This window comes from Podarcis liolepis (assembly GCF_965112155.1).
Source record: "Podarcis liolepis genome assembly, chromosome: 13".
Taxonomy (NCBI): domain Eukaryota; kingdom Metazoa; phylum Chordata; class Lepidosauria; order Squamata; family Lacertidae; genus Podarcis; species Podarcis liolepis.
Window position 1 is genome coordinate 188,348 of NC_139573.1, and position 13,165 is coordinate 201,512.

At 45.7% G+C, this 13,165-nt stretch overlaps 2 protein-coding genes across 4 annotated transcripts in view; both read left to right on the plus strand.

Moving 5' to 3' along the window:
• Positions 1 to 1,974: 1,974 nt before the first annotated feature.
• LOC310692007 (uncharacterized protein) lies at positions 1,975 to 11,577 on the plus strand. 3 transcript variants are annotated; one of them, XM_083472357.1, is made up of 7 exons: positions 1,975 to 2,093; positions 5,143 to 5,576; positions 5,717 to 5,798; positions 6,002 to 6,084; positions 7,265 to 7,391; positions 8,278 to 9,853; positions 9,938 to 11,577. In XM_083472357.1, the coding sequence occupies exons 1-7, from the start codon at positions 2,063 to 2,065 to the stop codon at positions 10,008 to 10,010; spliced, it is 2,406 nt and encodes an 801-aa protein (XP_083328483.1). In that variant the 5' UTR covers positions 1,975 to 2,062; the 3' UTR covers positions 10,011 to 11,577. The 3 variants fall into 3 exon arrangements, with proteins under 3 accessions (XP_083328483.1, XP_083328485.1, XP_083328484.1); XM_083472359.1 differs by having other exon boundaries at positions 5,143 to 5,561; XM_083472358.1 differs by having other exon boundaries at positions 1,977 to 2,093; positions 5,143 to 5,570; positions 5,714 to 5,798.
• The window catches only part of LOC310692011 (uncharacterized protein), a 36,025-nt gene continuing 25,440 nt past the window's right edge, over positions 2,581 to 13,165 (plus strand). The window contains exon 1 of the mRNA XM_083472368.1: positions 2,581 to 2,697. The gene's annotated coding sequence lies outside the window, so the exon portion shown is untranslated. The remainder of the gene's footprint in view (positions 2,698 to 13,165) is intronic.

Consider the following 13,165-nt stretch of genomic DNA (forward strand, 5'->3'; position numbering starts at 1 on the left):
GGTCAGTCAGTCCTAATTCCCTTAGGACCCAGGAGTCTGGAGGTTGGAACTCTCCCTGTGGCAGCAGGTCCCTCTCGTAGGGCAGAGGTCAAGGGTCTGCCCCAGATAGGGCCATGAGTTTTGCAGACCCTCCTTGGCCAGAGTGGAGCTGCTACAATGATCTCTCCCCAGAGTGAATCTCCTTGCAGTTCCCAGAAGATTATGCTTCGCCTATAGAGTTCATTGCTTTTCTCCTATCCTTCTGCTTTAGCTATTTCACGCATTAATCGTTTCATATATGTGTCTCTTCACTTTCATTCTCTTGTTTTCCGCTCATGCCAGAGCCAGGCTGCTGGATTCGGCCCATTGCCCATGTAGTCCAGCATCCTCTTCTCACATGGACTGACCACATGCCTGTGGGGAAGAACACTAGGAGGACCCAAGCGCAAGAGTCCTCTCTTCTCCCGCAGCTTCCGTAAACTCATTCAGAAGCATCACTGCCTTCAACCGAGGAGGTTGAGGATTGCGTGTAGAGCATTTTTCTGGATTTGTTTGCACAAAGCTTGCAAGGGAGTCACCAGACCCTCCAAGTGCCCCTCTTTTCCAGGGACGTCCCCGATTTAGAGAAGCCATCATGGTTTCTGATTTGATTCTGGAATATCCCGCTTTCCCTTAGGGTGTCCCTATTTTCATTGGATAAATGTTGGAGGGTATGGAGTTATCCTACCCCTGAGCCACGTGAAGGCAATCAGACGGCATAGGGAAGTGGTTTTTTATGTTTAACATTTTATTATGTTTTAAGCAGCCCGTAGTGGCAGGGGCAACCCACTTAGATGTGTGGGGTATAAATAGCAAAATTATCATTATGGAATGTGACGTCCCTATTTTCACCGGATAAATGTTGGCGGGTATGAGTCACTGGTCTTTCCCCCTGCAAGCTGCTCCTCCTGTTTCTGTTTCCAAACGGGTGTGAGGATACTCAGCAGCCCAGCTTGTCGGGGTGCAAGTCCCCCGCAGGTCTCTGCGGTCAGCAAAAGAAGGAAGTTCCAGCCAAGGAATGGAGCAAAACAGCGATCAGTAGACCACGGCCTTCATTGTTGCTCAACAGGTCCCCACAAGGAGTAAGAACCCCAAACATAGGTTACACGCTCTTATAAGACCTTTCCTGCCTACCCAGAATACATTTCCAGAAGCATTGTTGAGTTGTGTATGTGACCTCTCACTTAGCGGATTATGGAGGAAGGTGATATCAAAGTCCGCCTGCCCTTTTGGAGCAAAATGTAATTGAAATGGGGAGAATTGGTTAAGGCATGGATTTTATATGCTTTTTCAAAGCACTGTTAAATACAAAGAGATACAATTTGACACTTTCTAGCAACAATGTAAGAGGTTTTGGCAATCGAAAACAGAAGAGATACAATTTACCAGCTTTCTCCATTATCTACACAGAAGACCCTGCAAAGGCCGAGCTGTTGAGCTGAAGGTTTTGCCGCCTTCCCCGCTGCTGACCTTCTTTCCACCCTAGGGGTGACTGTTTGATAATACCCGATTGGCTAGCTTTCAGATTTTAGAGCTCCTCACTGTTTGATCTTCGGTAATTCACAAATATGCAGTTCATTCATATAACGCAGGGTTCATTCATAAAGCAGTAACATAATTTCAATATTATATATTGAGCGTATATTTGATCGCTTGAACGTACAGGTTTATGGCCAAGGTGTAATGTGGTGCTTCTGCGACTATGGACAAAGGTGGGCTCATCGTCCAGGGGTTTGGAAAGGAAAACTGATATCTAAGATGTGCCCCTCTTTCATTTCCGTAACACAAGGGAGGGAGCAGCTTAGCACGTCAGCCAAGAGCCCCCCCCGAAAACTTCTCTGACTGTGCGCAACGCACGTGCCTCCTGCTGGGCTCCTGCTCTGGAGAGAAGGGTGAGCTGGGTGCGCACGGCTTGCCAAGGGTTAAAAGGAGCTGAGCTGGATTCCTAGAGAGGACAGGATATAAATGTGTCGCGGGGGGGGCAGGTCCTCCCTTCCCCCTCCCTTCCTGCAAGAGGGGGAGGGGGCTCTCGTCTCCTTTGCAAATGCTGCCTCGGCGGCGCCTTCTGCGCTCTGGTGAGTCTCCTCTCTCTTCCTCCTCTCTCTTCATTGGGGAGAAGAGGGGTCCCCTGCCCACCCCCACCGACCCCCAAATCAGGGAGCCCAGGGTCCTCCCCCTCCATCTCTGCAAAGCCAGGGCGGGGGCTCCTTCCCAGGAGGTGTGCAGCTACAGACCCATGGATGCCCCCTTGAGCTCATTGGAGAAATAAAGGGGGAGTATAACTATGCCATGGCTCAAGAGAGGCATCCCAGCCCATAATGTGGCCGCGGGAAGGTGGGCCCGTTTCTAGCCCGTCTTCCAGGGCTTCTCCGCAGAGAGGGCATTGCAAGGATCCCCTCGGGTCCAGAGCCGGGGAGCTGAGACCCCCCCACCCCACGGGAGGGCGCCGTGTTCAGCTGATCCATCTGGGCGCCCCCCCCCCCCGGAGCAGACTTTCTTTCCTCTACCTGTTCCCAAAATCAAGCGCAGCTGCGTTTCTTGGCTGGACTTTGGCATCCGCAGTGCTGGTTTATTGGGGGGGGGGGGCTTCCCGAAATGGATTAACTGAATGGATTCTAGGCCCCGACCGGATGAAAAAATCATAGCCGAGTTTCTGACACAGGAACAGAATTTTGGAAGGTAGCTGAATGTAGAAAGTGTCCGTTTTTCTCTTGTGGGAAAATGTTTGTAATAAGAAAGGAAAATATTATTATTATTACTGTAGCAGGAACCCCCCCACCCCAATCATTCTGTTTGCACAAACTTCACACACACTCACACTCACACACTACATACGTCCCATTTCTGTTATAAATTCATAGAAAATCAACCATACATCGGATTTGCACTGTTCCATTTTTATTTTACTCCATATGACAAAGACTATCAAAGGGGGGGGTGGCTTTGTTCTGGTCGGCCATAATCCCTTCACCATCCCAGCACATCCACAGGAGCCCTGCCCAGTTGCTATGTCAACCCTGATAATCCCAGACAGAAGACAATCAAAATCACAAAGAACAGTGGATTCACCACAGACTGAAACAAAGGACAATGATCAGATCTTCCCTCTGGGGGCAGGAAACTGCAAACTCCCCATTGTCACCTGGAAGGTACTCATGGGGAGGGGGAAAGGAGGAACCAGCTGGGTGACAGGACACTCAGGTTACCACCACAACTCCTCCCTCAACCCCTCCTTTCTGTAATGTATGCATGATGTCAACCCTTTCTGTAACGTATGCATGATGTCAACCCCTCCTTTCTGTAATGTATGCATGATGTTTCTGGGGGTGGGCTTGAGCTAGAGGAGGGGAATTTCAAAAGTTTTTATAAGGTCTTGCAGCCCATTGTTCTGGGTCTTTCCTCTCTCTTGCTAGTGAGGGGAACACCCTGTTGCAACAGTTCAATAAAGGCCAAGCCTACAGGCTGCTGTTTTGCTCCATGTTATCCTGGTTGGTGTCTTTGTTTTGTCCAAGAGAGCCCTCAGATTTTTCCGTTAACATTACTGCTGCTGCTGCTGCTGCTGCTGCTGCTGCTACTACTCCTACTCCTGATCCAGGCGTCTGCCTGAACTGTTTGGTCCCTGAATGTGTTGCTTGTGACTACACATGGTTGTAGTCCACTCCTAGGTTGCTTTACATAATGAATATAGGTATAGAAATTCAAGATGTTGTTATAGCGGTGATGAATGTTTTAACTTGGGAGGGTTCTGTTTTATTTGGGGGTGGGTTTGTTTTCAATTGTTTTTGAATGTTGGGTGTTAATTTGGATTCTTAGATTTCTTTTCTATTAGTGGCTTTTGTTGGGGAGTGTATTTTCCCCCCAGTTTGTATACATTAGTTTTTAAAATTATTTTTAATTTGTATTTTGTGCCTTCTATATTGTAACTGTGTGTTGTGAACCGCCCTAAGACCTACAGGTGTAGGGTGGTATACAGATATAATAAATAATAATAATAGAAATATTTCTAAATGAAATGAAGAAAAAGAAAAACTGGTGAAAAATTGGAACAAGGAGATCACAAATGTGTGGTATGGACCCTCCTCCGTATATAGAAATAGTCTACCAGACATCAGATGCCACAAATAAATGTTACTTTGTTTTAAATTACATTATTAAATTATGCTTAAATAAGGGAAAAGATGTTTTCATCAGAAACCCAGGATATATGCACATATGCACTCAGTATATTAATAAAACAATCCAGTATATTATTAAAACAATGCGGTTGTGGTGGTTATAATATTTGTACCGCACCCACCTGACTGAGCTGCCCCAACCACTCTGGGTGCCTCCCAACACAATATTATAAACACAATAAAACAGCAGCCATTGAAAACTTCCCGATACAGGGCTGCCTTCAGATATCTTCTAAAAGTTGTGTAGTTCTTTATCTCCTTGACATCTGCTGGGAAGGAAGTTCCCCAGGCAGGGTGCCACTACCAAGAAGGCCCTCCGCCTGCTTCCGTGGGCATTTGGGGGCATCTCAGCCTCCCACCCATGCGAGCAGAGTTGCCTTTGCAGCAGAGTCCAAAACAAAACAAAACTCCACAACCAGGTCAAGCACAGGCAATCTGGATCCCATCCTGACTGAAAGCAAGGTCAGAACATAATGCCAGTGTAATTCCACTGGGGGTTCACGCTAAGTACAACACAGCAAGACGGGGGGAGTAATATCAGGAACATGGAGCCAGAAAGCTCTGCTATTTCCATATAATGTCATACATTATGGCCTTCCAGACCACAAACTAGCCAAAGTCGTCATCATCAGAGGAGTTTCAAGAACTGCATACACATGAGTAGACCCCTTGCTCCTGATCTGCTGAAGGACTCTGGAGCCTGTAGCCAAGGGCTATGTTGTCATTCTGGGACCTGGAGATTGTGGTGCTGACAACCTGGGCTGTGGTACAGTCCAGCCCTGGTTCCTAACAAGACTCATCCACACTTGCTCAGAGAACATTTCTCTTCTCCTTACAATGTGTCAATTTTATAGCGATAAAGTGTGTTTGCTTTGTAGGATTTGCTAGCACCTTTAATTCGAACCTACAGAAAATGGCAGAAAAAAAGGTTCCTTCCGATCTCTTGCAGGATTCCTGAGAGCACAGATGGATGAGCAAGACTCAACAGGCCCTGAAGCAGGAAGAGGCCATGCTATGGAAACTGGAAGCCGTGGGGGATTCTGGGGAAACTCTGTGCAGAAGCTCTTGCATGAGGTGGACACTCTTCGCTCAGATGGGCAGAGCCGGCAGTTCAGACATCTCTGCAACCTGGAGGTGAAAGGACCCCGAGAGGTTTGCAGCCTGTTCTACCACTTTGACCATCAGTGGCTGAAGCCAGAAAGGCACACGAAAACTGAGATGCTGGACCTGGTGATCTTGGAGCAGTTCCTGGCTGTCCTTCCACTGGAGATGGAGAGCTGGGTGAGGGAATGCGGAGCAGAGACCAGTTCCCAGGCAGTGGCCCTGGCCGAAGGTTTCCTCCTGAGTCAGGCAGAGGAGAGGAAGCAGGTGGAGAAGAAGCAGGTGAGAGAGACTTTCCTCTTAATTCTCCCAGGGAACTCTGAACAGGAGGGAGAAGATCCTAAAATACTGTACGAATTGATCATCCTTTTTTAGGAAGTATCCAAGGCATTTTGCCTCTACCATTTTTGTTGTTCTTTCAGGAAAAGGATCTGGTTGCAGAAATGGGCTCCAATTACTCTGAGGCAGAGAGGACTCCGTTGGACACCAGAGAGAGTTCACTAGGTAAGGAGGAAAGGAGTTTCTTCCCCGTTTGGTCATTTGGTTACTTTTGAAAGTAATCTGTGAGTTCTTTCAATTTGGGGGAGGAAAACATTTGGGCCCAAGGGCACAGAAGAGCACAATAAAACAATGATTGGTACAACCATCAAAATGTACATCTCAGAGAAGCATGCACTCCTGGCTTCCAACTAACCTTTGTCTCTCAGGTGAAAGAAGAATGTCAACAAGACCTCCTCACCCGTCTTTTCCTGGTGGTGGAGAGGAAGCAGCAGCTCCAGAAGCAGATCAGGTAGGAGGAAGGAGCCTTGTGGGGAAAGAGGCTCAGGAGTGGGGCAGCCAGGGTGTCTCTGGGAATGAAGAAATATCTCTCTTCCTCTTTGCTTTTGTCAAAGCTGTCCCAAACAAAGGCTGAAAGTGCCATTTGATGAGGTCTATCTGCTGAAAATAAGGAAACAGCCTCCTTACCTTAAGTAATCTTCTCAATGTTGCTTTTATTATTTATCAGTATTTGCAGTTTTATTGATATATTTATAATTAAGTGCAACAATGGGCTTCTAAGCAATTGACATACCATAAAAACAGTGCCCAAGATTCCCCAATGCACCCCCCAAAAAAAAGCAGACGGGGTGCGGAGAGAGGAGATCCTTCCATTTGTGACCCTTCCATACCGATCCAGACTAGACTTCAACGAATTGTTGGCAGATTAAACACAATGCAGGATCCCCAAAAATAGACCAGGCGCAGGAGCTTCATCCAGTATTATTTACTGAAGGGAAATGAGCATAACTATTCACGAATTCACCTCTTTGGGATTTGCATTGTACTTAACAATCCACTTGCAAAATATATAAAAAAAACTCACATCCATGATGGAGGAATTATGGCCTCTGTTTATAGGCAGCATGGCCTTGGGATAGAAAAATAACAGGGCTGGCTTCAACCAGCTGTACTCAGCTTCTCTGAAGGAGTAACCCAAACATCAGGAACCTTCTGCTCATTTTCAGGCAGAATGGAAAAATTGCTGACCAGCTAGTCACTTGCCTCTTGCAGCTTTTAGTAGCTTCTAGCCTGTGAGACCCAGACAAGTTTCCAGAACCTTCTTGAATCAATAGAATAGGAAAGATCTCGGCATATTAGACCGATACTTTCTATACCAAAAACTGCAAGCCATGTCAGTAATACCTATTCACAAGCCTTGAATTCTACCCCAGATCCTTTTTGGCTGGTCCAAGATTTCAGACTTGTCTACCAGTTTGTGGTCCAAAAACACTTAGTGGTGCTCAACCCTCAGAGCGCCATCCCTGCCGGGACCAAGTGGTACAGCCTAGTGGACCTTTGCTCAGCATTTTTGAGTATCCCCATTGCAATTAACACAACACAGCAATGAACAGGCAGGAAACAACACCGCAAAGTGTAGTAGATACTCTTTAGACTGCCTTAGAGAAGAACCCTTGTCTTTTTCCTTTCAGGGTCCTCTGTGCTTTGAAGATGTAGCTGTGCATTTCACGGAGGAGGAGTGGGCGTTGTTGGATCCTGACCAGAGAGCTTTGCATAAGGAAGTCATGGAGGAGAATTGTGGGATCATGGCCTCTCTCGGTAAGGCTCCAAGTTGGATGATAATATCTGCTTTGAAATTCCAGAGAGAGAGAGAGAGAGAGAGATAGCAAACTGAAAAGTCTGCCAGATTTGGATGATGCTCAACAGAACCACCTACTGCACCTGGTATCCTACCAGAGCACAGGTCACCTTAAATGGAAGGGTATGGATTGTTTCATCTGTGAAAATTCCTCTTCCAATTATGCTTTTTAAAACAATGATCAGGCTGCATTAAAACCAACTGCCCAGGCCTTTATAAATGTATGGTACCTTGGGTTACAGACACTTCAGGTTACATACGCTTCAGGTTACAGACTCCGCTAACCCAGAAATAGTATCTCGGGTTAAGAACTTTCCTTCAGGATGAGAACAGAAATCGTTCTTCGGCGGCGCGGCGGCAGCGGGAGGCCCATTAGCTAAAGTGGTGCTTCAGGTTAAGAACAGTTTCAGGTTAAGAACGGACCTCCGGAACGAGTTAGGTACTTAACCCGAGGTACCACTGTAGTTTCAGAATTTTTAGGAAAGTGAAAGTAGATTCTGTCAGGATTTGAGTTTTTGCTTTTGCTTCTGTCTGTTTTTGGTTGACCAAAGAGACTATGGGCCTTGGAAATGGAGCAACAAACAGGTGACTGACAATAGAGATGCAGAAAATTCCATGACTGGGCCCAACAAAATCCATTCAAGAAAAGAGCCAGGTTTTGCACATCTCAGGTTCCCACAAATACGTCCATGAATACCAGTCAAGAAAGGCAGTGAACCCTGTAGTAAGACCTCATGCCTAACCCTCTTCCGTTCTTCCACTATCACAAGAGTAAATTAGCATTGTCCAATCATTTGGGGTTCCAATTATTTCTGAAGTTCTAACCCATTTCTCCCTTCATCGCAGGTGGTGATCAATTGGAAATGAAGAACTGGGGAGACCACGACAAAATCCACACAGTGGAGAAACCATATAATAATTTGGAGTATGGAGACAGCTCCATCTCCCGTTCCACTTCCTATCAAACAAATCTTATTGGGATGAAACCATATCAGTGTTTAGAATGTAGAAAGAGATTCACCCGGAAGGAAAGTCTCACTGTCCATCAGAGAATTCATACATTAGAGAAACCGTATCAGTGCTTGGAATGTGGAAAGTGCTTCAACAGGAAGTATAGTCTCACTTCCCACCAAAGAATTCATACTGGGGAGAAACGATATCAGTGCTTGGAATGCGGAAAGAGGTTCACCCAGAAGGAAAGCCTCACAACCCATCAGAGTATTCACACAGGGGAGAAACCATTTCAGTGTCAAGAGTGTGGAAAGAGCTTCAGTTGGAAGGAAAGTCTCACTTCCCATCAAAGAATTCATACAGGGGAGAAACCATATCAGTGCTTGGAATGTGGAAGGAGGTTTAGTGAAAAGGACACACTTAGAGCCCATCAAAGAATTCATACAGGGGAGAAACCACATCAGTGCTTAGAATGTGGAAAAAGCTTCACTCAGAGGGGCCATCTCACTTCCCATCAAAGAATCCATACAGGAGAGAAACCATATCAGTGCTTGAAATGTGGAAAGAGCTTCAACCGGAAGGGAAGTCTCACTGCCCATCAGAGAATTCATACACTGGAGAAACCATTTCAATGTCAAGAGTGTGGAAAGAGCTTCAGTTGGAAGACAAATCTCACTTCCCATCAAAGAATACATACAGGGGAGAAACCACATCAGTGCTTGGAATGTGGAAAGAACTTCTCCCGCAAGGAAAGTCTCATTTTCCATCTAATAATTCATACGGGGGAGAAACCCTATCCATGTTTGGAATGTGGAAAGAGCTTCAGTCAAAGGGGCAATCTCATGTTCCATCAAAGAATCCATACAGTGGAGAAACCCTATGAATGTTTGGAATGTGGCAAGAGCTTCACCCACAAGCAAAGTCTCAATTCCCATCAAAGTATTCATACAGGGCACAAGCCGTATCAGTGCCTAGAATGTGGAAAGAGATTCGGTCGGAGATCCTACCTTGCTTCCCATCAAATAATTCATACAGGGGACAAACCATATCAGTGCCTGGAATGTGGAAAGAGCTTCATTCACAAAGCCAGTCTCACTTCCCATCAAAGAATTCATACAGGGGAGAAACCTTTTCAATGCTTCAAATGTGGAAAGAGCTTCATCCACAAGGCCAGTCTCACTTCCCATCAAATAATCCATACAGGGGAGAAACCATATCAATGCTTGGAATGTGGAAAGAGCTTCAATCAGAGCTCTGGACTCACATCCCATCAAAGAAGTCATACAGGGAATAAACCATATCAATGTGTGGATTGTGGAAAGAGCTTTAATCAGAGCTCCGGTCTCACTTCCCATCAAAGAATTCATACAGGGGAGAAATCCTATCAATGCTCCAAATGTGGAAAGAGCTTCAGTAGAAAGGACCATCTCATTTCCCATCAAAGAATTCATACAGGGGAGAAACCCTATCAGTGCTTCAAATGTGGAAAAAGCTTCAGACACAGCAAGACTCTCACTTCCCATCAAAGAATCCATATGGGGAGAAACCATAACAGCGCTTGGAATGTGGAAAGCGCTTCAGAGGACCAAGCCCACTTTCCATCCAAGAACTCACAGCAGGGAGAATAGTTGAATTGCAGAATCATAGTGTTGGAAGGGACTCTGAGGGTCATCTAACTCCCTGCAATGCAGGAAGCTCAATTAAGAGTTTTTTTGAACTGGAGCTCACCAGAGCAAGGGAGAAGTTCATGCTGTGTTCTGGCACTTTTTTTCTAGAAAAATAGCACTGTGTATGACAGGTGGCCATTCAGCCTCTGCTGAAAAACCTCCAACCAATAACAGTCCAGCACTTTCTGGTGGAGTATGTGCTACAGTGATATCGCTCTTACTGATAGAAAGTTATGCCTATTGTTTAGCTGGAATCTCCTTTCCTGTAACTTGAAGTCAATTGCTTCAGTCCTTGTTAGGGAGGGGGCCTTTCTTCTGGTGGCAGACAACCACGAGACCATGAGACCAGTGTAAAACACTCAAACAAAGGTTTTATTACAGCTATACAAAAACGAACAAACACAAAGCATGTGGCTGTTCTCTCTCCGCAGGTAAAATTCAAACTGTGACTCCTTTTTTTATATACACATCACCAGCTGTGTCTAATCAGCCTAAAAACCCAAACCCAGAACTCACAGAAAAGGTTCTTAAAGCTACAATCATCTTTTCTGTTTCTTTCGAGAATGACTTCAAACAGTCCTAACATCTGCGGCAGGAAAAAATCATCTTGCTCCATCTTCCATGGCATAGCCCTTTAGCTATTAGAAGATGGCTCTCGTATCTCCTCTTAGTCTCCTTTTCCATGATAAATGCCTCCAACTCCTTCAACTTTTCCTCATAAGGCTTGGCTTCAAGACCCTTGATCGTCTTGCTCACCCTTCTCTGCACGCCTTCCAGCTTCTCAATATCCTCCTTAAATTGTGGTGCCCATGAATGAACACAGAACTCCAGGTGTGGTCTGATGAAGGCAGAATAGAGGGGTAATGTGACTTTACCCGGACACCATACTTCTGTTCATGTCCCCCAGCTTTTACTGGTGCATTTGTTTCTTCCTGCCTAAGTGCAGAACCTCACATTTGTCCCTATTGCAATTCATTTTTGGTTTGGGACCAGTTCTCCAGTCTGTTACGGTCATTTTGAATTCTGATTCTGTCTTCTGCGGCATTAACTACCCATCCCATTTGGTCAGCATCCCCCCTCAATTCCTCTGCCCAAGTCATGTATAAAGATGCTGAACAACAGCAGACCCCGGACAGTACACGGTGCCCCCCCCATGTGTCCCTTTTTGCAGGATGACAGGGAACCAGGAATGAATACTCTTCGGGTTGTTCAGTCCATCCACCTGAGAGTTTCCTTGTTCAGACTCCATTTTACCAGCTTTTCTGCAAGAATATCACATTGGACATGGCCAAAGGCCTTACTGAAGTCTGGGTACATAGCATTCCCCTGATCCACCAAACTTGTAACTCCATTAAAAAAAAAGAAATGAATTTTGTCTAGCATGACTTGTTCTTCAGAAACCCATGCTGGGTCTTAATAGTCACACCATCCTTTTCTAACAGCTCACAAACCGACTGTTGAATTATCTGCTCTAGGACCTTCCCTGGTATCGATGTCAAGCTCACTGGCTGGTAGTTCCCAGGGTCTTCTTTTTGAGAACGGGGACATTAGCCCACCTCTGGTCTGCAGGACCTCACCTGTTCTCCAAGAATTCTCAAAGATCATAGACAGAAACTCTGACATTATATCAGGAAGCTCCTTTACTATTCTTGGATGCAGCCCCTCAGGCCCTGGAATTCATTTAAAATAGCTAGGAGTTCCCTTCCCCCCTCTTTTCCTCTCTTGGGCTGCAGCTCCTCCTTGCATTGTTTACTCTGTCATCACCAGGCTGGGAATCACTTTCCTTTTGGGTGAAGACAGAGGCAAAGTAGGTGTTGAGTCGTTCTGCCTTTTCTCTGTCACCCAAGAGCTTTTCTCTGTTTTCTCCACCCAGAGGACCTACTACTTGCTTGTTCTTCCTCTTACTTTGGACATTTTTTTAACTTCTCTTGCAAGCTGAGCTCATCCTGAGCTTTAGTCCACCTGACATTCACCCTGCTAGCTACCTGTACGTCCTTTCTTCCATTTCTTATAAATGCCCTTCTTCAATCTGAGCTCATCTGTCAGCTTCTTCTGCAGCCACACTGGTTTCCTTCGATGCCTCCCTCCTTTCTTTCTTTCTTGCTGGAATTGTCTGCATTTGGGCCTTCAATTTGGGCCCAAATGCAGACAATTCCAGCAAGAAAGAAAGAAAAGAGGGAGGCAGAAGAAGCTTCAATAAACTCCCCTCCATCTTGGACTTCCTTCTTTTTCAGCATTCCTGACCATGGGATCTCTCCCGTACTTATTCCTCTTTGAAATTGGCCTCCTTAAAGTCCAGACTACACTCAGATTTCTCTTTCCTCTGAATCATGAAACCCAGGAGAACATGCTCACTTCCTCCCAAGTGTCCGAATACTTCCACTTTGTTGATCAATTCCTCCCTGTTGGTGAGAGCCGGGTCAAGACAGAGTATACGTCTTTAGGTGCCAGGCAAAAACATTCCTTTTTAACCAGGCCTTTGGTTGATCTTATTGACATCCTATACCCTTTTAGAATGTGGCTCTTTTGGGGTTTTTTTGTTTGTTTGTTGGGTTGTGGTTTTTTGTTGTTGTTTAGTTGTTTAGTCGTGTCTGACTCTTCATGACCCCCTGGACCAGAGCATGCCAGGCACTCCTGTCTTCCACTGCCTCCCGCAGTTTGGTCAAACTCATGCTGGTTCCTTCGAGACGCTGTGGTTTTTAATTTGATTTTATATATTGTGATCTTGTTTATGAACTGCCCTGAGACCTCTGAACGTAGGGTGCTATTTAAATTCAATAAACAAGAAATATTAATAAATAATAGATGGTCCCCTTGTTGCTTCTTCCACCTTCTGGGAACTGAAATCATCAGCAAGACATGGAGGAAAATGTCGCACATTACATTCTTGGCAGAGTTTGTTTTCCAACGGATATTAGGGTAGCCGAAGTCTGTTCATGGGTCCATCTTCACCCGTGTATGTGTGAATGCATTTATCTTTGATCATTTATTCATCACACACTTGAGGTGGATCCTGAGGGCTTGCGCCCTTCTAGAGTGAGCCCTTCATCCTCCATCTCTGATTTGGCTTAGAGAAAAGGAGGGAGGACCACCACCTGAGCCCTGTGGAAGATGTG